This window comes from Orcinus orca, chromosome 8 (assembly GCF_937001465.1).
Source record: "Orcinus orca chromosome 8, mOrcOrc1.1, whole genome shotgun sequence".
Taxonomy (NCBI): domain Eukaryota; kingdom Metazoa; phylum Chordata; class Mammalia; order Artiodactyla; family Delphinidae; genus Orcinus; species Orcinus orca.
The window spans coordinates 60,163,853-60,186,752 of record NC_064566.1 but is presented as its reverse complement, the minus strand read 5'-3'; the positions used below and the strand labels follow the sequence as shown (position 1 = coordinate 60,186,752).

Below are 22,900 nucleotides of genomic sequence, written 5' to 3'. Positions count from 1 at the left end.
TGAAAAAAATGCCTTCTATGTAATATAGGTGCTAGATTGATAAATTTATCTTAATATTTTGGAAAAAAGTGGAAGAAATAAACCAAAATAGTCACTATGCAAATAGGGGTGATGTTATTTTTATCACTATGTATTTTGTCACTTTTTCATAAACATTATTTTTATTATAAACAAGAAGACTAGATCAAAACTGCAGACTAAGCACACACACTATCTCACCATTTCTTCTCTTAAATTCTTGAAAATAATAGAAAGATATTTTTTAAAGCCATAAAGGACAAGAAAAACAGACAAGAACACCACGAACAGACAAGAAATGTTAAGGAATCCCTGAAAGAAAATATCAATATAATGAATCAGATTGAGGGACAGCCATAACCCAAAAGCTGCAAAAAACAGGAATGGTTCTGGGGTATTACAAGCTTAGAGGCAATGATCACAAAGAACAAGAGAGCCTTTACACCTCTTGAGAAGTGACTATTTGGGAAAGACTCCAATTTGTATACAAATCTTGGCTCTGGAGAAGTAGGGCAGTGCCCAAGTCACCAGTAAAACTCAGGAGAATCAGTTAAGTAACAATGTCCACAAGTAGTTAGCACATGACAGTGTACACTTTCTCAGCTGAACCTTCCACTAAAAAACTCCCTCTGAAAGTTCAGACTCCTCTAACTGCTTACTCATCATATACATGAAATGTATCATAGGCATTTCAAACTTAACAGGTCAAAAACTGAACTCCTTACCCTTTTTGCATACATATTCCTTACACAGCTTTCTCCATCTCAGTTAATGGAAATGCTCTCCTTTCCATGAAGGTCAAGCCAAAAACCCTGGAGCCATCCTTGACTCCCATTTCTGTCACTCCCCACATCTAATCAATCAGCAAATCTTACTGGCTCTATCTGTAAAAGATACACAGACCCCAATTACTTCTCATTATCTAGTCCAACCAAACAGTAACCTAAATTATTGCATCAAGCTCCTAACCACTCACGCCCACACCCTCACTACAATCTAGTATTATAAACACAATAGCCAAAATGATGGTTTTAAACATAGATCATGTCACTCCCACGCTCAAAATGCTTCAATGGCTCTTGTTACCTCTCTGACCTCATCATCTATTACACCCTCACTTCTGTTCCAACCACACTGACTTGTTGTTACTCAAATACGCAAGGCATGACCCTGCCTCAGGAGCTTTACACATTGCTGTTACATCTTCCTAAAATGTTCGTCCCCCAGGATATCAAGACTTGCTCCCTCAACTCCAAGTCTTCACCCAAATGTCACCTCTTCAGTGAAGGCTTCCCTGACTACCCTATTTCAAACTTCATCCCCTGTAACACTCTACTCCCCTTTGCTATTTAATCTAAACACATATCCCTATTTAATACAATATATATTCTGTTAATTCATTTTTATTATTGTCTGTCTCCCACCTCACCACACACAAAGGCAGAGACTTTTGTCTGTTTTATTTGCAGTGATATCCCCAGCACCTACGGACTGACACACAGATGCTTAATAAATTTTGAATTAATAGTTTTTAACAGAGAGGTCTGAATATAAGCAGTCTAGTCCTGAGGCCACATTCTTAACCTCTACCTTATACTATTAAAAAATATACTACACATGGTTATAAAATAATTATACTAAAAGTTGATTTTTTTTTCAATGAGCGGGCAACAAGAGACTAACAAAGTGATCAGGCAAATTCAATAAAGAACTAAATAAAAATGAAATTCCCCCCTACCTTGTATTGAAGAAAAGTCAATTCCAGGTGGAAATGTGAAAATAAAATTCCTAGAAGATAATATAAAAGAGTGTCTTCATGAAATGAAGACTTTCTGAATCCTGTTAAAAAAAGTCTTTCCTTACTTTTTTTTCACAAGATTCAGAAAGTACTAACCATAAAGGAAGAGCTTATTAAACTGGACTACAGTAAAATGAAAACTTCTGTTCATCAAAAGATATCTTAAAAGAATGAAAAGGCAAGACAATAGAATGGAAAGGATACTTAAAAGGAAAAGATATTTGCAACACATGTAAGTGACAAAGAGCTTGTGGTTAGAATATATAAAGAACCCCTACAACTCAATTAGAAAAAAAGAGGAACAACTCAATAAAAAAAAAAAAAAAATGCAGGGCTTCCCTGGTGGCGCAGTGGTTGAGAGTCTGCCTGCCGACGCAGGGGACATGGGTTCGTGCCCTGGTCAGGGAAGATCCCACATGCCGCGGAGCGGCTGGGCCCATGAGCCATGGCCGCTGAGCCTGCGCGTCCGGAGCCTGTGCTCCACAGCAGAAGAGGCCACAACAGTGACAGGCCCGCGTATAGCTAAAAAAAAAAAAAAAAGTGCAGAAGCTTCAAACTGGTATTTCACAGAAGAAAATAACTAAACAGCCATTAATCATATGAAATGATGTTCTACATCTCTAGTCATCAGAGAAAATTCAAATTACAACCACAATGAGATATTACTATACACTCAAAAGAATGACGAAAACTAAAAAAACTGATAGTGTCAAGTGCTGATGAGAAAGTGGAGTAACTGAAAGCCTTAAACACTGCCTGTGGGTGTATAAATTGATAACAACCACTTTGGAAAGTCAAAAGAAGCCACACACAAACGGACACCAGTGTATTATTTTATTCCATGGAGTTCAGAAAAAAAACAATACTAATTTTTATGTTGGAAGTCAAGGTAGTGATTAACTTTGGAAGTTGGCAGTAACTAGAAAGAGGACACAAAGGAGACTACCCCGTTTCTTGATTTAGCTGATGGTCACAGAGAAGTGTTCACTTGTGAAAATTTAGCGAGCTGTGCATCTGAATTGGGCGTTTTTCTGTATGTATATGTCAAAAATAAAATTTTTTTTAAAAAGACTGAGAGTAAAAGAGTTACTTCCAGATACACAAAAATCGAGAGGGTCATACCAACAAACCTTCACTAAATGAACACTAAAGGATGTCCTTCAGAAAGAAGCAAAATGATCCAAGATAGCAGTGTCAAGGGATGGAAGATGAGGGCAGGGAGGAAAGTCAGAGCCAAATTATGAAGGCCCAGCATGCCAAGCTAAGTAATCAGAGATCCACTGGGATCTAGGGAGTTTTTAATAATCAAAGTCATTATTTTGCCTGGACTTCCCCTTCATTTGTTTGCTACCTAAGATTCCTTTAAGACATAGTTCAAGTATTGTTTCAGTAACCAATCTCACTGTGGTCTAACTCTCTTCTGAACTTCTACAGCACCTCTTAGAAGAAGACAGGGTACTTAAGAGTATAGGTCTCAGCTGGCTAGTTGACCGCAGGCTAGACAACTGCAATTAGCAAATTAACTCAAATACACTAGTGTCCACTATCTGTACTATTACTTTTTTAAGTAATCTGTGGGGAAGAGACATATGAAGTTAAAAAACAATAACACTAGAGAGTAGATGAGGGAAACAGCTGGTGGGAAGAGTAAATCCAAGTTTAATTTTGGATATTTCTCTTTTGCTAATATGGTTCCAGAAAAAAAAATCAGTCACATGATGGGTACATAACATAGACATAATATAAGATAAAAAATGTTCATGTCAACATATTTACTACTTTAGTTTTGTTAGGAAATATCAGAATGATGACAGTTCAAATTTCTTAAACATGATCAAACATTGTTAAAGTTTACATTAATAGAAAAACAAAATATTTGCTTTTGCGAATACCTGGAAGGTTTCCATTGTAGTCCACATCTTCTATGCTACATCCCCATTTAATGAGAAGTTGCAGACAGCCAAGCCGCCCATGAAAAGCTGCATAATGCACAGGTTTCCACTCTCTCTTATCAGTCACGCTGGGATCCTAGAGGTAACATTCACAAGGACTCAGTTCTTTTACGTTTTGTAGGGGAAACACTAAGTCTAGCAGCTTAATTCTGCAAATGAGAATTGGAGGCTGTCCTTAAAACTATAAGGCAAACACTAAATATCATAGAAATATTTACTGCAACCACTGATTTGAACATATGAGCTAATAATATACAAATGAAATTATAAAGTCTTTTAAAAAAGAACATAACTAGCCACATAAAAATCGGTTCTTTTTAAAAAGGAACTTAACTAGTCATTTTACTGGTCACAAGTTCCTGACCAATAAAATGAAAGAGATGGATTCAAATGATCAAATATTATCCTTGGGAGCATAACCAAAGAGTTAATGAAAAAATATTTAACTCTTATAAGAAGTTACTTTTTACAGCCACTGGGTAATATTAAAAATAAATATCACAATAAATGAAATTTCTGGAGATATAAATCACTTTCTAAATTAGTGTATGAAATAAGAGTTACCAAAGAAACAGGTAAACACACAGCAAGTCAGAAAGATTTACAATCCCTGGTTAAGATGTGTCTGGAAGCTTCAGAATCTTCCCTGTTAAACTCTGAACTAACATGAAGAATTCATAGCCTCTGAAATATTTTGTACCATTAAGCTGTTTTTGTTGTTCTTGTTGATGATTTATCTAAATTATTGCTCCCATGTTTAAAGATAGAAAAGCTAAAGAGAGAGATCAAATTACTTCCTCAAAGTCACATAAGGGATTTACAAAGTCAGGAAGAGATAACCAGACTACCAAATGTTAGTCCATATGATATGGACTGTATGGACTATAGTCCATATCATTATACATTCTCACTTATTAACAGGAATCCCTCACCACTCCACTTCGGAGCATTATTTGTAAAGTGAAAGAATGTCCGTGTGTTGTCGCAAGGTGTAAAGGAGTGCATCCACGATCATCTTGAGCTGCCAGATTAGCTCCATTAATTATAAGAGTCTGAAAGTAGAGACATAAGAATGAGTTTATATGAAGATAGATGTTAAATCATAAATGCAGATGCAGATTATTTAAAGGCAAGGAATTTGTTAACCTATAGCTAAGCTATTATGTAAATTCTTACATGTGTGCTACACACAAAGTGTGAGAAATTCTTAGCTAGTCCTAAGAAAATGCTTGAGATCCTTTTTAACATTGCCTAGGAGACATGTATACCCAATTTCACATTCTGATTTGAGCATGTACATACAATTTATAAAACAAACTTTTCATGAGCACAGATTAACAACCACTAAGTTAAATAATTTAATGCTAAGCTAATAAAATTGAAATTTAAACTTCCTCTATTTCAAAAGCAGAATCTTTTATTAACTGGGTTTTGAATACAATAAAAGGATTTCATTACTAAAGTAACCAGTTCTAAGCTCCAAATCAAAATTCTAACGGCATCTGAGGAGATTCCATCTGAATTTACAATTGGCCCAATTTCTGTATATGGGTTATATCATATACACAACACACCCCTTTATATAATATACAGAGTAATTGGTTTAAAAAATTATTAGCAAATATTTTTCAGTTTTATCTCCCTCAGACTTTTTTTCTTTTAACCAGGCTATATTTACCAGCATCTCAGCAAAAGTTTACTTAGTCATAATTCCTACCAAGAGTTTTAGGAAGAACAGTATCCATGATTTTGCCTGACTCCCATTAACAAACTAGTCAATAATCAACACAAACCATATACTGAGTGCTTACTATGTCACTACAAAGAATATGAAGATATATCAACTTAGGGAATTAGGACACATGTAGAGACAAAGACAATCAACTATACAAAGCAGTCCTTGGTAAGTAACAACTACAAAGTATAGTACCCCAAAGCATCACAAAAGCTCTAAGAATGAAGAGATCACTTTGGGGAACAGAAGGACAATCAAGGGAGAGGGAGTGGGTTAAACTAATACTTAGAGGAAGGAAAGCAACAAGTAAAGCTTCATTTGACCCTGATATCCCCTTAAGTTACTATTGTATTTGCTCCTTTCTTTCACTGCCTACTTTTCAAATACCTCAATGCCTCGACTTCAAATCCACCTGCAAATTGGGTGCTGTCCCTATCACTGCATAGAAATATAGCCAACCTCTCCCTATAGAGAGTTCGCTAGTTCAATGGCATTTCCTTAAGTGCTATTCCCCTTAGTTTTATTCTGTAAGTGATACTCTGCCTGACTTCAACTTCTTCCTTCATTTGCACAGCGCTAATGGGTCCTGACTCTCTATCTCTCTTTCTCCTCTGAACTCCTTACTCATTTCGCTGCTTCCTCCCATCCCTACTAGTAACATTTTTCACCATTCAATCCTCAGTACTCTGTACTCTTCTCTAAGCTTTATTACTCCTGAAATCTTTGTCACCAGTGTCCTTTTCAACTGCCCTGTCCTTCGGCACCCGAATGACCTATAGGCACCTTAAACTCAACATGGGCCAAAGTTGAACTCAACATCCTTCCTCCCGAACCTCCCCTGCCTTTCAGATGTCCCTATCTATAGTGCCATAATTATCTGTCGTTCTGACTCAAAACCTTACAGTCTCACTACTTTGCCAATGCCTGCTATGCAAGATGTTTTAAATAATTTTCTTTGTTTCCCACTGCCACCAACTAATCTCACCCTCTATGGTTAGTGATAATATCAAAAGTCTCTGATTATTTTGCTTCCAAACACCCTCTTCATCCTACATAATCCTGGATACATCTTGCTAGAATAATTTCCTGAAATATTGTTTTCATTACTACATTCCCGTTAATGTCTATGTGCATGTGTGTGTATGTATGTATGTGTGTGTATATACATATATATACACACATATACATGTGTATAGTATACATATAAAATTCTCTTTCCTATACAAATGAATCTTTATTCTATTCCTAAGACATTTTACAAGTCTGGCTTTATCTAAACTTAGTTCAGAACAAATCATCTACACTCAAACTCATATAATGGTATATTCCTTGAACACACTTCATTTTTCCAATTCAAAGATTTCACATAGAATTACGGCATAAAGGTTAATGGGACAAAGTCTGGGTTCAAACCCTGGCTTTGTCACTAACTTAAGCAACAAACTTAACTCTCTGAATCTGTTTCCTAATCTACATGAAGGGAAACTCATAAGATTATTGTATTAAATGAAGTGATGCATGGGAGACAGTGATTGACACATAAAAAGTGCTCAATAAATTAAAATCATTATTTTTATTTGCTCCTGACACCGTCCCTACCTACAATGCTTCTTCACTACTTATCTTTTTAAAATCGACCCATTCTTTTAGGATTAGCTGAAGTTTCATTTCCTCCATTTATGATTCCCTTATCTTCTCTTAAGTTCTACAGTTTTTCTCATCTATACTTTTCATGAGAACCTTACTCAGAGACTGTGATTTGTACTGTTTTGTAACTCACTGAGTAAAGCTACTGTCATTCCCAATAGAATCTCAGGCTTCTTATAGGCAGGGACTGTTTGCTTATATGATTTTGTATTCCTCGAAGCTCCAGTCCATTTCACAACATTGATTAAGTCTATTTACTCTAATAAACTAGATCTTGCCACATATTAATGTATAACTCTGGCCAGGAAATACATTAAATGAGGAATTTTAGGCATCGCAAGCTATAAAGAAGATAATCTGGGCATGACTATGACATCCCTTAAAACAACCCAAACAGATAGCCAACTGCTTTAGAGATAATATAATTTCCGATCTTATACAATCTGTCTGAGTGACAGTTGGTACCAAAATATGCGTCCTGGAATCCAGTAAGTTTTTGTTTAGAACACAGAACTACTAAGTCTATGGGATCAAATTATTAGAATAAAGGCAATAGCCCAACAGAACTATGCTAAAGTAATTAAACTTATTGAATTTTTAAAAAAAGTAACCAAAGTTATTATTACCTGCATGCAAGCATCCTGTCCCCTGATGGCAGCTATGTGAGCTGCTGTCCAACCTCTCATGGTTGCTCGTGAGAGATCAGCTCCATGCCAGAGGAGCCAATGAAGACACTACGTTAAGAAAATACCCATGTTAACCATGTTAGCAGATATTTTTAACATTTTTATATCTTTAAAGTTAGTCTATCATCATGAAATACTACAGCCTGAGAAGCATCATAAATGAATGAGGGGGCCAGGTATAAGAAAAACAAAAGCACAAGCACAATGATATGGTAACCCACATTTGGCCTTACTGTTGGGTAAACAATATGGAGTGGTAGGAGCTATGGCAAACTGGAGACCACATTCCCTGTCCATAAGGTGAAATACTACTCAATTCTAGCCAGTTTTTGCAGTGAGTGAAATGCTGGTCCATATCTTACGTTTGACCAATACTCTGCAAGCCAAACAAAACACATCTGTGGTCAAATTCACTCAACAGCTGCCAATTTACAATCTCTGCCATAGATCTTTAAATGGGTCCAGAAACTTCTGTATCAGAGAAGACACTGTAATTCTGATGATACTTTCTAAGAAAATAAGTGGCATATTAAACAAAGTGAGGGAGTAAAACACATCTTCATTTAAGATTTTTTTTAATTAACTTAAGTCTCAATATAATTCAGTACTAGAGGTCTGTGCCACATATAGTGTTACTCTCTTTATATATTCAAGTTTGTAGATTCTACCTTAAAGAAGTTTCTTTCTTTATAAAAGAATTGATTGTATCATTGGGATACACTGTCACATCAATCATTGTGATATCATTTTTTGAAAAGGCTAATCATTTAGGTATCATTTGCCTGTCATGGAGATTAATGGCCAATAAAATATGGGGAGGGGTAGAGTTGAACCTCACTAATAATCACAGTAAGTCATTCATTTACTCAACAAATATTTATGGAGAACCAACTATATGCTAACACTGTACAGGTACTGGAGAATAAAACCACTGTAAACATTCGTGTACAAGTTATTTATCTCTCCGGGGTAAATATGCAGAAGTGAGATTTCTGGGACACAGGTAAGTATATGTTGTTTAACTTTATAAGAAACTGCCAAACTGTTTTCCAAAGTGACTGTACCATTTTACATTTCTACCAGCAGTGTATGAGAGTTCTAGTCGCTCCATATCCTTGTCAATACTTGGTGTTATCATTTCTCTGGGTTATGTTTTTGTTTTTGTTTTGCCATACTAACCGGTGTGTAGTGACACCTAATTGTGGTTTTAATTTGCATTTCCCTAATGGCTAATGACGTTGAACACTTTTTTCATGTGCTCATTATCATCCACATGTCCTCTTTGAGAAAGTGTCTAATGAAGTCATTTGCCCATTTTTAATTGGGTTGTTTTCTTACTACTGAATTGTAAGAGTCTCATATATTCTGACTACAAGTTCTTAGTCATATTTATGATTTGCAAAGATTCTCTCCAATGTTTTCTTCTAGAAGTTTTAGAAGGTTAAGTTTTACATTTGTTTATCATCTGCTTTCAGTACATTTTTACATATGGTACCAAGTATGAGTTGAGGCTCATTTTCTTACGTATGACTGTCCAACTGTGCCAGCACCATTTAATAAAAATACTATCTGTTCTCCATTAGATTGCCTCTGCATCTTTGTCAAAAATCAACTGACCAATCAGCAGGTCTTCAGAAATGACTAAGTGAGGAGGTTGGTAAATCCTCCCCCAAGAAGCAATGACAAAGCTAGACAAAGTTGTCAAAAACAACCATTTAGGGAATTCCTTGTCAGTCCAGTGGTTAGGTCTCCAAGCTTCCACTGCAGGGGGCACGGGTTTGATCCCTGGTTGGGGAACTAAGATCACACATGCTACGTGGTGTGGCCAAAAAGAAACCATTTAAAGACTCTGGAAGGCATACAACAAAATGAGAAGCATTTATTCAAGAAAAATCTACTGATTCTCAGTTAGAACAGAGAGAGCCCGTGGCAGAGTAGCCTGCGACTACAAGGATCCTTACCCGTAGCGTCATGATGCATAAGTTCTACCCAGGTGGACAGCTCCACTGCCCTGCTGGAGGGACTGAAAAGTCCATGCCCAGGCACATTTTCAAAAACAATTCTAATCCTCAGTGGCAACAATTTAGGAAAGCCAACATCAGAGCTAGCCTGAAGTCAGGATACTTGTTGGGGCAAACAACAAAACTAAAAACCACCTAGAAAATTGACAGAAAAATACAAGAAATGAGACAGCCAAAGTGGGCCTTGCTAAGATTCCACTTATCCCTTGTGATATAAAAAGCTGTGTACATGTACAAAGTCACTCATACTCAGGAAAGACTGAAGAGGTCCCAAGTTGGCTAGACATTCTTGGCTAGACATAAGGCCTTGAAAACACAGGGGAAAAAAAAAAAAAAAAAAGCCAGGCTGACTTGTAAACTGCTTGGACTTTGGAAACATTCCCCAAACCACACACAGATCTATCAGCAAAAGATGGACTCCTTACTGGCTCAAGGTATTTAGGCACAACCTCTGATTAATCACTGGCTGATCACTAAGCTATGCTGACCCAGGGGTGACCCCTATGAAGCCAGGCTTAAAAATAAAAACAAGAGGGGAATTTCCTGGCAGTCCAGTGGTTAGGACGCCACGCTCCCACTGCAGGGGGCAAGGGTTCGATCCCTGGTCTGGGAAGATCCCACATGCCGTGGAGCAACTAAGCCCCTGTGCCACAGCTACTGAAGCCCCCATGCCTAGAGCCCATGCTCCGCAACAAGAGAAGCCACCGCAATGAGAAGCCCACGCACCGCAACGAAGAATAGCCCCCACTCGCCACAACCAGAGAAAGCCCGTGCGCAGCAACAAAGACCCAACGCAGCCTAGAATAAATAAATAAATATTAAATAAAAAGGATATATATATATGTATAACTGAGTCACTTTGCTGTACAGCAGAAATTAACACAACATTGTAGATCAACTATACTTCAATAAAATTTTTTAAAAAAGAATTCTAATATCAAAGTTATTGTGAGGAATAGACAATATACTTTGTCAATACATACCAAAACTCAAGGCACCTAATAAATACTAAGCACTGCAAAAAATAAAAATAAAATGTCCAGTTTTCAAAATGTCCAAACTAAAAAATTATGAGACATACAAAGAAAACAAGAATGTATAACACATACACAGGAATAAAAAGGAATTGATAGAAACCATCTCTGAGGTACTTCCCTGGCGGTCCAGTGGTTAAGACTCCACACTTCCAATGCAGTGGGCACAGGTCCCATCCCTGGTCAGGGAACAAAGATCCCACATGCCATGAGGTGTGGACAAAAAAGAAAAAAAAAGGAAACCATCTCTGAGAGGGCCCAGATGCTCAGCTCAGAAAGACTTCAAAGCAGCTATTACATATAGCTTTAGAGAACTAAAAGAAATTATTTTTTAAAGAATTTATGTTGGGACTTTCCTGTTAGCACAGTGGTTAAAAACCCCCCTGCCAATGCAGGGGGCACCGGTTGGAGCCCTGGTCCAGGAAGATCCCACATGCTGTGGAGCAACTAAGCCTGTGCACCACAACTACTGAGCCCACGTGCCACAACTACTGAAGCCCGCACACCTAGAGCCTGGGCTCCGCAACAAGAGAAGCCACCACAATGAAAAGCCTGCGCACTGCAACAAAGAGTAGCTCCCGCTCGCTGCAACTAGAGAAAGCCCGCATGCAGCAATGAAGACCCAATGCAGCCAAATAAATTAATTAATTTTTAAAAATTTATGTTTAATGAATCAAACAAAAATATGATGACAATGATTCATCAAATAGAAAATAAAGAGACAGAATTTTAAAAAAAAGAAAATTCTGAAGGTGCAAAGTATATCTGAAATAAAAGTTTACTACAGGGGCTCAAAAGCTGATTTCATCTGACAGGAGAAAAAAAATGAAGTCTAACAAAGCACAATTTTCACCAGCTGTTAATTTAGTGATCATTTTATACTACCAACATAGTACCATGAGTCTTAAGAAATTTCAGAAAGGATAACAAAATGTAAAGGTATTAATGCAGTACTCAAGTAGAGAATTAGGAGATGATCCTCAAATGGGAAAGTAGAAAGTCGCCAAAACCTTTTGATTTAGATTTATTTTTGTTAAAATTTAACAAACATTTCTTGAACAGCTGCTATGCACTATGCTATACAGTAAAAATATAAATTTAATTCAACAAATTCATCAATACAACAAACATTTATTGGGAACCCGCAATGTGACTCTAATATGCCAGACACTATGCTAGATGCTGTGGGAAAAAAGATAAATAAAATCCAAATGGTACCTTCAAAGAGCTCAAAATCTATTGTTTTTATTTTTGTTTTTTTGCGGTACGCGGGCCTCTCACTGTTGTGGCCTCTCCTGTTGCGGAGCACAGGCTCTGGACGCGCAGACTCAGCGGCCATGGCTCACGGGACGAGCCGCTCCGCAGCATGTGGGATCCTCCCGGACCGGGGCACGAACCCGTGTCCCCTGCATCGGCAGGCGGACTCTCAACCACTGCGCCACCAGGGAGGCCCCAAAGAGCTCAAAATCTAACAGAGAGGGACTGCCCTGGTGGTCCTGTGGTTAAGACTCCGTGCTCCCAATTCAGGGGGCCCGGGTTCGATCCCTGGTCAGGGAACTATATCCCGCATGCTGCAACTAAGACCCGGCACAGACAAATAAATAAAAAACAAATAAATAACTATTTTTTTTATAAAAGAATATTTAAAAATATCTAACAGAGAATGCAATTCAATGTGATAAATACAATTTTTTAAATGTGTATAAAATTGAGGGAAAAGTTGCTAGTTGGAGGATACTGAGGGGGGAAACACAGAAGGCCCTGCCAAGTGGGTGCTACCTGACCTGGATTTCAACAAGCTAACCACTGGGAAGAGGTGAGACCAGCCAGATGAAACGGCATGTACACAGTCTATGATAATATGAAACAGTGGACTAGTTTGGGAAATGAGAGTAGTCACCAGTACTGCAACATGAAACAAGTCTGATGGGAGATGAGGTTGGAGAGGTAAGTCTACCATATTAAATAGCTTAAACTTCATCCTACAGGGTATAGAGAGTCACTACAGGGACTTAAGGAAGGTTTTAAGTAATAGCGGATTTTTGTTTTAGAGCAATAATTTTGTATGCCCGTTATGAACTAGAAGTAGACAAGAGAGGAAAGAAGGAAATCAAGTAGCTCTAAGGCAGTGGCTATGAAGGTGTAAAGGACAAATTTGAGAGACAAAGATGGAACAGAATCAACTGACTTAGGGATCAGTTCTCACTACATCAATGTGCATCATGAAGCACTTGACCTAGACAAATGCTGATACTGTGTTTTGCTTCTGTAAAATCCTGACACAGCTCAATATGATGCAAAGGACATTAGCCTGGAAAACTAAGAAAGGGAGGGAAAAGAATAACAGTTTAGTTTTAGACCAACTAAATTTAAGATGCCAGTCAGATATGTATGAGCTGTTGATAAGCGCCAGATGCAGAAACCAGAATTCAAATTCTGGAGAGAAAGCGAATCAATGAATTATTATGTAGAAGTGATTAAGCCAAGGAAGTCTAAAAATGGCCTGGAGAGAGAGTGTAAAGTTGAAGAGAGACACCCATTGGCAAGAGCATAAAGAAAACCACTAATTTTAGAGAAGGCAGGGTAGGTTAATCAGAGAAGCTGAAAAGATCCCAGGAAAGAGATGAAATAAATGGTATAGCAACAAGTCCTATCTTATTTCAAATATGGCAGAGTAAAATCAGTATTTCCTCCTCTCTTCAAAATCATTTAAAAAATTTAAAAAAGAGCAAGAAAACCCCATCTTTGATGAAGCTAGGAGATATCTGAAACCACAAAACAGATGGGAAAGCTGCCAAAATATAGATCAAACAGGAATGTGGGAGCAAACACCAGAGAAAATCCCCATGCAGGGCTGCAAGCACAGAAAGACCCGTCAAGGCACATTTCTCCCAGGTGAGAGGAAGCCACTAAAAGGCCAAAGCAAAAACCCCTACAGTTCAAGTGGGGCACACAAACTGGTGCAGAGAGATTCTTTGGACCAGATTTGGTTCCAAAAAGCAGAAAAGCCCAAACAAAGAAATCACACAGAGGAGCCATATTCATGGAAAGCAGACTCTGTGTGGCAGGGAAAAAAGAGAGTTGCATAGTGAATAGACCTACTGCAGCCTACAGACTGGAGAAATGTAATAGCTAAAATAAGCTCCCCACACACAACCATGAATTGTGAGAAAAATTCCAGTTGGCTTTGCACACAGCCCAAGGATAAGAAGTTGTGCATACAAATGAACTTATCTATGAAACACAAACAGACTCACAGACATAGAGAACAGACTTGTGGTTGCCAAGGGGGAGGGGGGTGGGAGAGGGTGGATTGGGAGTTTGGGATTAGCAGATGCAAACTATTATATACAGAATGGATAAACAACAAGGTCCTACTGTACAGCACAGGGAACTATATTCAATATCCTGTGATACACTATAATGGAAAAGAATATGAAAAATAATATATATACATACGTATAACTGAATCACTTTGCCATACAGCGGAAATTAAGACAACACTGTAAATCAACTATATTTCAATAAAATAATAAAAAAAGAAGTTGTGCATAACAATATTCACTAAACACTGCTTGTACTAGTGAAAAATTGAAACCAATGAAATATCCATCAATCAAAAAAATCGATAAATTCTGATATTCATCTAAGAATAGACTATTACAACATGGCTGAAAGGAATGAACTAGAGTATATATGTAACCACGTCGTTAAAATTCAAAAACACATTGTTGAACAAAAAAAGCAAGCTGCAGAATGATACAAATAATATGATGACATTTATATAAAACATGTTCTTTAAAACAGTGATATAATCATATGTAATAACAGCATAAAACATATATGGTAATAATAAACACCAAATTCAGGGTAATAGTTATCTCTGGAGTTGGAAGGAGAGAAATGACACCTGGGAGGGGTGCTCAGGGACTTCAAATGTATCTGTGATACTCCATTTCTTTTCCAAAAATCTGAAGCAACTACAGCAAAAATATTAGGATTTCATACAGCCAGGTATGCATTACGTTATCCTCTGCAAGTTACCCTGTATGCTTGCCTTAGGAACCCAGCTGCCACCCTGTGAGGAAGCACAGACTAACCCACATGTGGGGACCTCACAAAAAGACCCCCGTGGAGAGGGATCAAGGGCCGCAGTCTACAACCAGCATCTACTACCAGATGTCTGCATGAACAAGCCTTCAGAAGATTCCAGCCCTGGCTTTTAAATCTTCTAGGTGGAGCCCCAAACATCATGGAGTAGAGACAAGCTGTCCCTGAAATCCAAATTCCTGGTTCACTCCTGAGCATAAATAAATAGTTATTTTATACCACCAAGTTTTAGGATAACTTATTACTAAGGTAACCAGAACACCCAAATGTTAGACTGAACTGAAAAGAAAAATATTTGTATATAAATGTATAACTGAATCACTCTGCTGTACAGCAGAAATTAACACAACATTGTAAATCAACTATACTTCAATAAAATAAATTTTTTTAAAAAAGAAAAGAAAAATATTTTCAGTGCCTAGCATAAGGCCTCAGTCCTGTTTGCTAAATTTACAAAACTGTCAACAGCGCTAAACTTACCTCAGTTTAATAACTTATATAGTTTCTTACCTCCAAACTGCCAGAATGTGCTGCCCAATGTAAAGGGGTAAGTTTATGGAGAACGTCAACTTCATTAATGCTGGTACCACGTTCTACTATTTTTGAAAGCTGCTTTACATCTCCAGCGCGTACTGCATCATGTATGCTACCAAAATGCACTTTCTTCCTGGCACCCACTGAAAAACAAAATTGCTTAAAATATATTACAAAACTAAAAAAAGACTAAAGCAACGACTGAACTGAAAGTACAAAATCACTTTGGCTTTCCAAATAATTTACTACAAAGATGTTTGTGATTAACATCTTAATCTGACTTCAATTTCAGCTCTAATATGTAAAGAGCACGGACGTTGTCACCCCCATCCATACAGGAAAAAAGCAGAACAAACAAAGTCAACAACTTTTCTTGCACTCATCAAAGAATTGAGGTCTCGGGGCAAACGGCCACCCTGAATTTGGAGAGACAGGCAAATACAGAGAAACACAGTCAAGTTCAGCTTACCTGGAGCAGAAGTCACTAGAACCATAAGCTTCTAAAAGCACTTAAATAGTAATTTTGACAAATTGCTGGGGACTGGGTATGTAGTAGCCTAACAGTGAGAAACTCCTCGGGGCCATAGTCTTAGGAGGTCCCCTCATTTTCATAGATTTTACCTTCAAAACGCCACCAGGTTATCACTGTGAAAAACCAAGAAAAATCACTTCATGTCTTTGGTAAAGGGGGAGAGAGGTAACCATTTTGAAATCTGCCCAGCTATTCTCTGTAACAAAGGCCTACTCTCCAGTGAAAAAGACTTTACCAGAACCTTATCTCACATAGGCAGATATATTTTACTAATATTTTTCATATCTTCCTCATATGTCCTACACTAAGAAAGGAATGGCAGGTCACAATTTTTACTTCATACATTCTAGCGTCTTATATTTTATAATATAATGTTCCAAACATCAAGACTGGATTGTCAGCCTTACTGTACCGTGAAATATTTTAATGTGCATTGTGAACCAGAAGTAATAAAAGTATCTAAGCACGAACAGACAGTTGTTGGAGAAGGAAGAAGTAAATAGTTCAATCAAAGCATTTCCTAAACCAAACAAACAGGCACAATTCCTGAACTCAAATTGTTTTGAAAAGAACTCACCAACACCTCTGGCAGATAATCTATGCAGCCTTGTATTACTATTTATATCTATGTATATGTCCTCTCTCCACAATTAGCATGTTAATTTCTTGACAGCTGAAATCATTTCTTATACCAACCCTTAGCAAAATGCTATGCATTTTACTCAAAAGTCCTTTGAGCATGTACCATATGCCAGGCGCTATGATAACACAATGAATAGACATGGATTTAAGACATTTTCTTTCCACTGACACTTTAAAATCTATTGGGATAAATTCGATGAAATCGAAAACCTGACAGTAACATCCTAAGAGATTACAGGTAAAATAAAGGTGGAGGAGGAAACACTCGAGCAAGTCTTTGAAGAACAATTAAGATCTATGCATACTGGAAAGAGAGTAAGGAAGCACCCCGAGAAAACCAAACCACTTGGTAAATGTTTAATGATGTTAATCCCCTAGGTCAGACCTTCATTACTCTCCTTTATGTTTGTTTTTTTATATTTTGGCCATGCCATAAGGCATGTGGGATCTTAGCTCCTCGACCAGGGATCGAACCCGTGCCCCATGCAGTGGAAGCACGGAGTCTTAACCACTGGACCTCCAGGGCCTTCCATTATTCTCCTTTAAATTAGTACTGCAAATGACGTTCTACCCACCCTAATACATTTTATACAGGGACGCTCTAATCCATCGTATACAAGGACACTATTCTGATCACTTCATTCCTCCACTCTGAACTGCTTCTGGTTATCCACTGCTAGTCTAGAGAACCAAATCCAAGCCCTCAGTATGACAGTCTATGCCCTCCCATAATTTGGCTCCATCTAATTTGACAGCCTTTTTTCTCACCACATTCCGTTCCAATTTATTCATTCATCCACCCATCTATCCACTCAACATTAATCTGGTATCTACCATAAGGATAAAAAGATAAGACATGATCTCTATCCTCAAGGGACTCACAGAGATATACAAACACAATTACAAAACAATGTAGTAAGAGCAATGACAGAAATATTCATAAGAAGTTATGAAAGCACAGAAGACTTCTAACTTAGCTAGGGTAGGAGGGAAGGAGAGCAGAAAAAGATTCCTAGAGAAGGTAACACCTAAGATGAATCTTCAAGGATTAGCAGGAATTTGCCAGGTGAAATGGATGTGGGGAAAGGCATCCTGGACAGGTCAAGAAACTATAAAAATACCCACCCTATTGTTGAAGCATAAAGTGGAAGGAAAAGAGGCTAGAATTAGACAAGAGGCAGGCTGTGCTGGAACTTGCTGAACTTGAGCAGAGTGGGGAGTCATTGAGCCATTGAGGGATTTTAAGCAGAAGAATAAGAATGATCAGATTTGTAATGCATTGTATATGGCTGGCTGCAGTAAGGCGAATTCATTGAGCAAAGCGCAAGAGTATAGACTCAAGGAGACCATGTAGGAAGATATCTACAGTAGTCTACACCAGAGAGGTTGAGACCCTCAACCAAGTGAATGGCAGTAGGAACAGAAAAGGAGACAGATTCAACATGTATTAAGGAAGCAGGATGAATTGAACTTGGATGGATATAGTGGGTGAAATAAGGGAAAAGTAACGGGACAACTCCAAGGTGTCTGGCTTAGTTACATAAGTGGTGTACTGCCACTGAGACAGCGAACACGAAAGGACAGAGAGGGCATATGAATACAAAATTATATTCTGAATGTGTTGATCTTGAGGTGCCCATGGAAGAGTTCCAGAAAGGAGTTGTACATATGAGTCTACAGCTCCAGTGAGAGGCCTGGAGTTGAGTTCTCAGTGTTAGCTGTGTCTCAGTATTAGGCAGCTTTTTCTGATCCCCAACCTCACCCTATACTGGAGCCAACGGCTCTCTATTCTTCTTTATAGCATTCATCACACCAGTAATTACTTATTGAGTATTCATCTTCCCCACTAGAAGGAAGGAATGTGCCTGTCTTCTTTGCTTACGTATCCTTAAGACAAAGCACATAATAGGCACTCAATAAATATTTACTGGATGACTGAATGAATAACAGATTCCGGGGTCGTCACTAGGGTTGAAGCCATAGTACATGACAAGGAAAAAAGCACTAATGATGGCACTATCCAAGGGAAAAAGCAACGTTTTAAAAAGAGGATAGAAGAAAATTCAGGGTAGATAAGTAGATAGATAGGTAGGTAGGTAGGTAGATAGATAGATAGAGTCAGCAGAGTGGAAGGAAGAAAATGAGATAAGTCTAACATTATCTCCAGAGTCAAATACTGCAGAGACGGTAGAACTTAAAAGGGTCCATACATTTTAACAAGAGTTGATGTCAGCTGGGAACGAAGTCTCAGGAATGCGCGCAGATAGAAAAATAAAAAAGGAAGTAAAGCTGAAATGAGGAAGGATGGGGGCCAGGTGAGCAGCTCTGTGACCTACTGAAAACAGATCAATTAAGGGAAATGAGGAGTGACAGGTGAGAAAGGGAACTGCCAGAAGGGGCGAAGCTCCTGTGAGCTGAAGTGAGAAAAGGAGTGTGGCAGAGATGAGGGCCAGTGAAGTAATCTGACTCACACGGGGTCGCAGTCTCCGTGCAGAAGGTGAAGGGGCCTGAACCGGACACCCCGGGCATGGTGCGACCCCTCGGACTCCGGGGAGGAGTCGAGTCTAGGCCCCTGCTGCTGCGGCGGTCTTCGCTCGCTGTCACCCACGAGCCAGTGCAGCAGCGGCTGTCTTCCTCGTCGTCGCTAGGCCCGGGGACGCCGTCCTCCGTCGTTCTCTCCCAGGAGCCCCGGCAGCGGGAACCTTCGTCTTCGCTTTCTCTCTCCCAGAAGCGGCGGCGGCTGGCGTCTTCGCTGACGCTCACGACGGAGGAGTCGCTGGCCACGTAGCCGCGGTCTTCACTCACCCCCTCCTCCCAGGAACTGCTGAGGCTGCGGCCGCCATCCACACTTCCGCCCTCCCAAGAGCCACTGAGGCGGCGGCTGTGGTCGTCACTGCCTCTCTCCCCAGAGTCGCTGGTTCGGGGACCCCGGAGCTCCCTGACTCCCTCCCAAGTCCCACTGAGATGGAGGCCGCGGTCTTCTCTGACCGTTCCCCCGGAGTCACTAGTGGGGTGGCTTCCGACTTCACTTAAACTCACGTCGCTGCTGCGGTCTCCGCTTACTCTCTCCCAAGAGTTGCTGGGACGGTGGCCACGGTCTCCCCTGACTCTCTCCTGAGAGACACTGCGACGGTGGCCCAGGTCTTCACTGACCCTTCTTGAGTCATTGCGGGAGAAGCGGACGTCTTCACTTGCTCTTCCCGTCGGTACCCTGCAGCGGTGGTCGCTGCCTTCACGGATTCCTTCCCTGTCTTCGCTACGACTAAAGCCCTGGCCTTCGCTAACTCTTTCCCTGGATTGGTCGCCGCGATGGCCGTGCAGGCCGTTTATCCTCCACACGCGATGGCTGGTGCGGCGGCCGCCGTCTTCGGTTGCTACTCCCCGCGATTCACTGTGGCGGCGGCCGCCGTCGGCGAGTACCCTCTCCTCTAAGTCGCTTTCCAGCGTCCCGACTCCAGCCGTTGCAGCGATGGTGGAGCCGTCGCCTTGGAAATGAGTAAACTTCCGGCGTGCTGCGGTCATTTCCGCTCCCTCGCGGTCGTGCGTCACTTCCGGCTTCCCTGCAAATTTTTTTTTGTTTGTTTGTTTTTTGTTTTTTGTTTTTTAACCTCTAAGCTTCTCCTCTAGAGATTGTGGAATGGACCGGTTTTCGATGAAGTTCCGCTCGGTCTCACGTTCAGCCTGTCTAGGCCCCGCCTCTATAACGGCCTGGCATAGGTCGCGCCCGCCGTGGCTCGGCGACGCACGTGGAGACTCCAGGACTGCAGTCGATGTAGGTGACCTGCGTGTGTGCCTCGGGCCGGGCAGGGCCTTTTATCCTCGGCAAACCGAGTGTCATCTTTCAGTGCTGGTTGGAGCATTGGAGAAAATATATTCTTACCCTATCATTTCATAAGTATGGACAAAAGACCTAACGGAGGAGTTAGCAGCTGCAGCGCTATCATTGTTGCGTGTTACTACTGCCAGGCTCTTTGATAATCGCTTGGTACTAATTCTCACACTAATTTTGTAAGGTAGGTGTTATCCCCATTTTACAGGTGAGGAGATTCAAGGTATCAGTAATTTGCTAAGATCCAACAGCAGGTAAGTTGTGAAGCCAGTATAAAAACAGGTCATCAGTCAAAAGGCTGCACCAGGTCTCCTGACTCCAAGGTTCCTTTCACTGTAAAATGTTTACTTTCAACATTTTGGCCCAGATCTTTTTCTGCAAGCCTACTGCATAACGTGTATTCTTCCATTCATATTTATAGCAAATATATGGGTCAGGTCTTGTGCTAGCAGCTGAAAATACAGAAATTAGAATTCTCTGCCCTCCAAGGGCATCACCCACCTTGATTCTCCTTTTACCCTGTTTTTTCCTATCCTTTTGCCACAGGTTTTGTTTAGTGAACACAGCTGGCAAATTCCCCCGACCCTACCTTTCCTCTCTTGAAATACAGTAAATGCCTTTCTTTAACTTCCATGGCCTCTTGTAACATTAATAACTTCCATTTGTTGAGTTCTTATGATGAATCTGGCACTGTACTAAGCGCTTTATATTAGTTTTTCTGTTTAATCCTTCACCTAACCTACCAGGATAGTATTACTGTTCCTTTCTACAGTTAGAGAAGTACAGCACCAAAGTTAATTGCCTGAGGGTACACAGCTAGTAAGTATTAAGTCCTCGCATTAGGTTTCCAACCTAGATCTTTGATTTTGCTGTGCATACTCCTCGAAATCTCTTGAATTCCCACATCCTTTATTAGACCACTTATCATACTGTATTACAATTACCTGTTTAACAGGTGGTTCTCACCCCTACCCCCCAGGGACTCTGACCTTCTGGAAGGTGGAAACTGTATCATTATTCATCATGGCATTCCTAACATTTAGAATACTTAGTTGAAGGGAAGGAATTACTAACTGTTGTGTGGGTAAGTGGGTTGATGGTTGGTTGATTGTCTGGTGGATGAACTGATAGATTGAAAGTAAAATTTTTCAGGGACTTTGCTGGTGGTCCAATGGTTAAGACTCTGCACTTCCACTGCAGGGGGCATGGGTTTGATCCCTGGTCGGGGAACTGAGATGCTGCATGCTGCTTGGCGTGGCCAAAAGAAAAGTAAGAAAAGTAAAATTTTTCAGTTGGAAAGGAATTTGGGATTAGTCAGCCCAATGCCCTCATTTTTGGAAATAGGGCAACTGAGGCCTATTGTCTTACCAGACATCTATTGAGTTATTAATATGGGCCAGTTTTTATGCTAAATGATTTGCAAATAGTCTTAATCTGTATTATTATTTCTATTTTTACAGGTGAAGAAATCAAGATTTGGCCAAGATCCCATAACTAGGTGGTGGGGAGTTGGAACCCACTATGACTGAACTCCAAATTAATACAGTGTTTGTAGCCACTTATATAATAATGGTAAAGGCATTACTTTTTTGCTCTGTTGTATGGATAAACACACTGAGGCTGAGGGAATAAGGCAGCACACTCTTAAAGGATACACACTTGGTGGAAAGGATCAGAAAAGGAAACAGAAACATAGAGAAGCAGAAAAAGTAAAATCTCCCAAAATAAACTTGAAAGGAATTAAAAATAAAAGCAGAAGTTAAAGAAATAGAAAATAAAATTGATCATAATAGTAGCTGATGTTCAAAAAGAACAATAAACAGACAGCAAATCTGAGGAAGAAGAAGAGAGAAAACAATATCAGAAGCAAAGGGAACACATTACAGATATTAGGGACTTTGAAAACAAGTGAATTATTTAGTGTAACCTTATAATCTTGAAAATTGACTTGGACATTTTTTTTTTTTTTTTTGCGGTACGCGGGCCTCTCACTGCTGTGGCCTCTCCCGTTGCGGAGCACAGGCTCCAGACGCGCAGGCTCAGCGGCCATGGCTCACAGGCCCAGCCGCTCTGTGGCATGTGGGATCCTCCCGGACCAGGACACGAACCCGTGTCCCCTGCATTGGCAGGTGGACTCTCAACCACTGCGCCACCAGGGAAGCCCAGACTTGGACAATTTTTAGGAAAATATAAATTTTTTAAAAATTGGCTGAAGAGTTAGAAAACGTTAATAAACTGATAATTATAAAAGAATGCCTGGGCTTCCCTGGTGGTGCAGTGGTTAAGAATCTGCCTGCCGGGCTTCCCTGGTGGCGCAGTGGTTGAGAGTCCACCTGCCAATGCAGGGGACACGGGTTTGAGC

The 22,900-nt window shown here is 39.8% G+C and overlaps 1 protein-coding gene across 14 annotated transcripts in view; it reads right to left on the bottom strand.

Moving 5' to 3' along the window:
- Positions 1-20,246, bottom strand: part of ANKRD42 (ankyrin repeat domain 42) — an 84,486-nt gene extending 64,240 nt beyond the window's left edge. For 10 of the 14 annotated variants that reach the window (XR_007478903.1, XM_049713907.1, XM_049713906.1 and 7 more), the window contains exons 1-5: positions 19,181-20,246; positions 15,512-15,678; positions 7,777-7,884; positions 4,701-4,820; positions 3,709-3,844 (exon numbers count right to left, since the gene is read on the bottom strand). Coding sequence is in view for 11 of the 14 variants with exons in the window: in XM_049713907.1 (XP_049569864.1) it covers positions 3,709-3,844; positions 4,701-4,820; positions 7,777-7,884; positions 15,512-15,678; positions 19,181-20,231 (1,582 nt within the window). In the remaining 3 variants the exon portion in view is untranslated. Of the gene's footprint in view, positions 1-743; positions 903-1,756; positions 1,807-3,708; positions 3,845-4,700; positions 4,821-7,776; positions 7,885-15,511; positions 15,679-19,180 lie in introns of all 14 variants that reach the window. The other 4 variants (XR_007478904.1, XR_007478905.1, XM_049713913.1 and 1 more) reach the window with 4 other exon arrangements.
- Between the last annotated feature and the right edge of the window lie 2,654 nt (positions 20,247-22,900).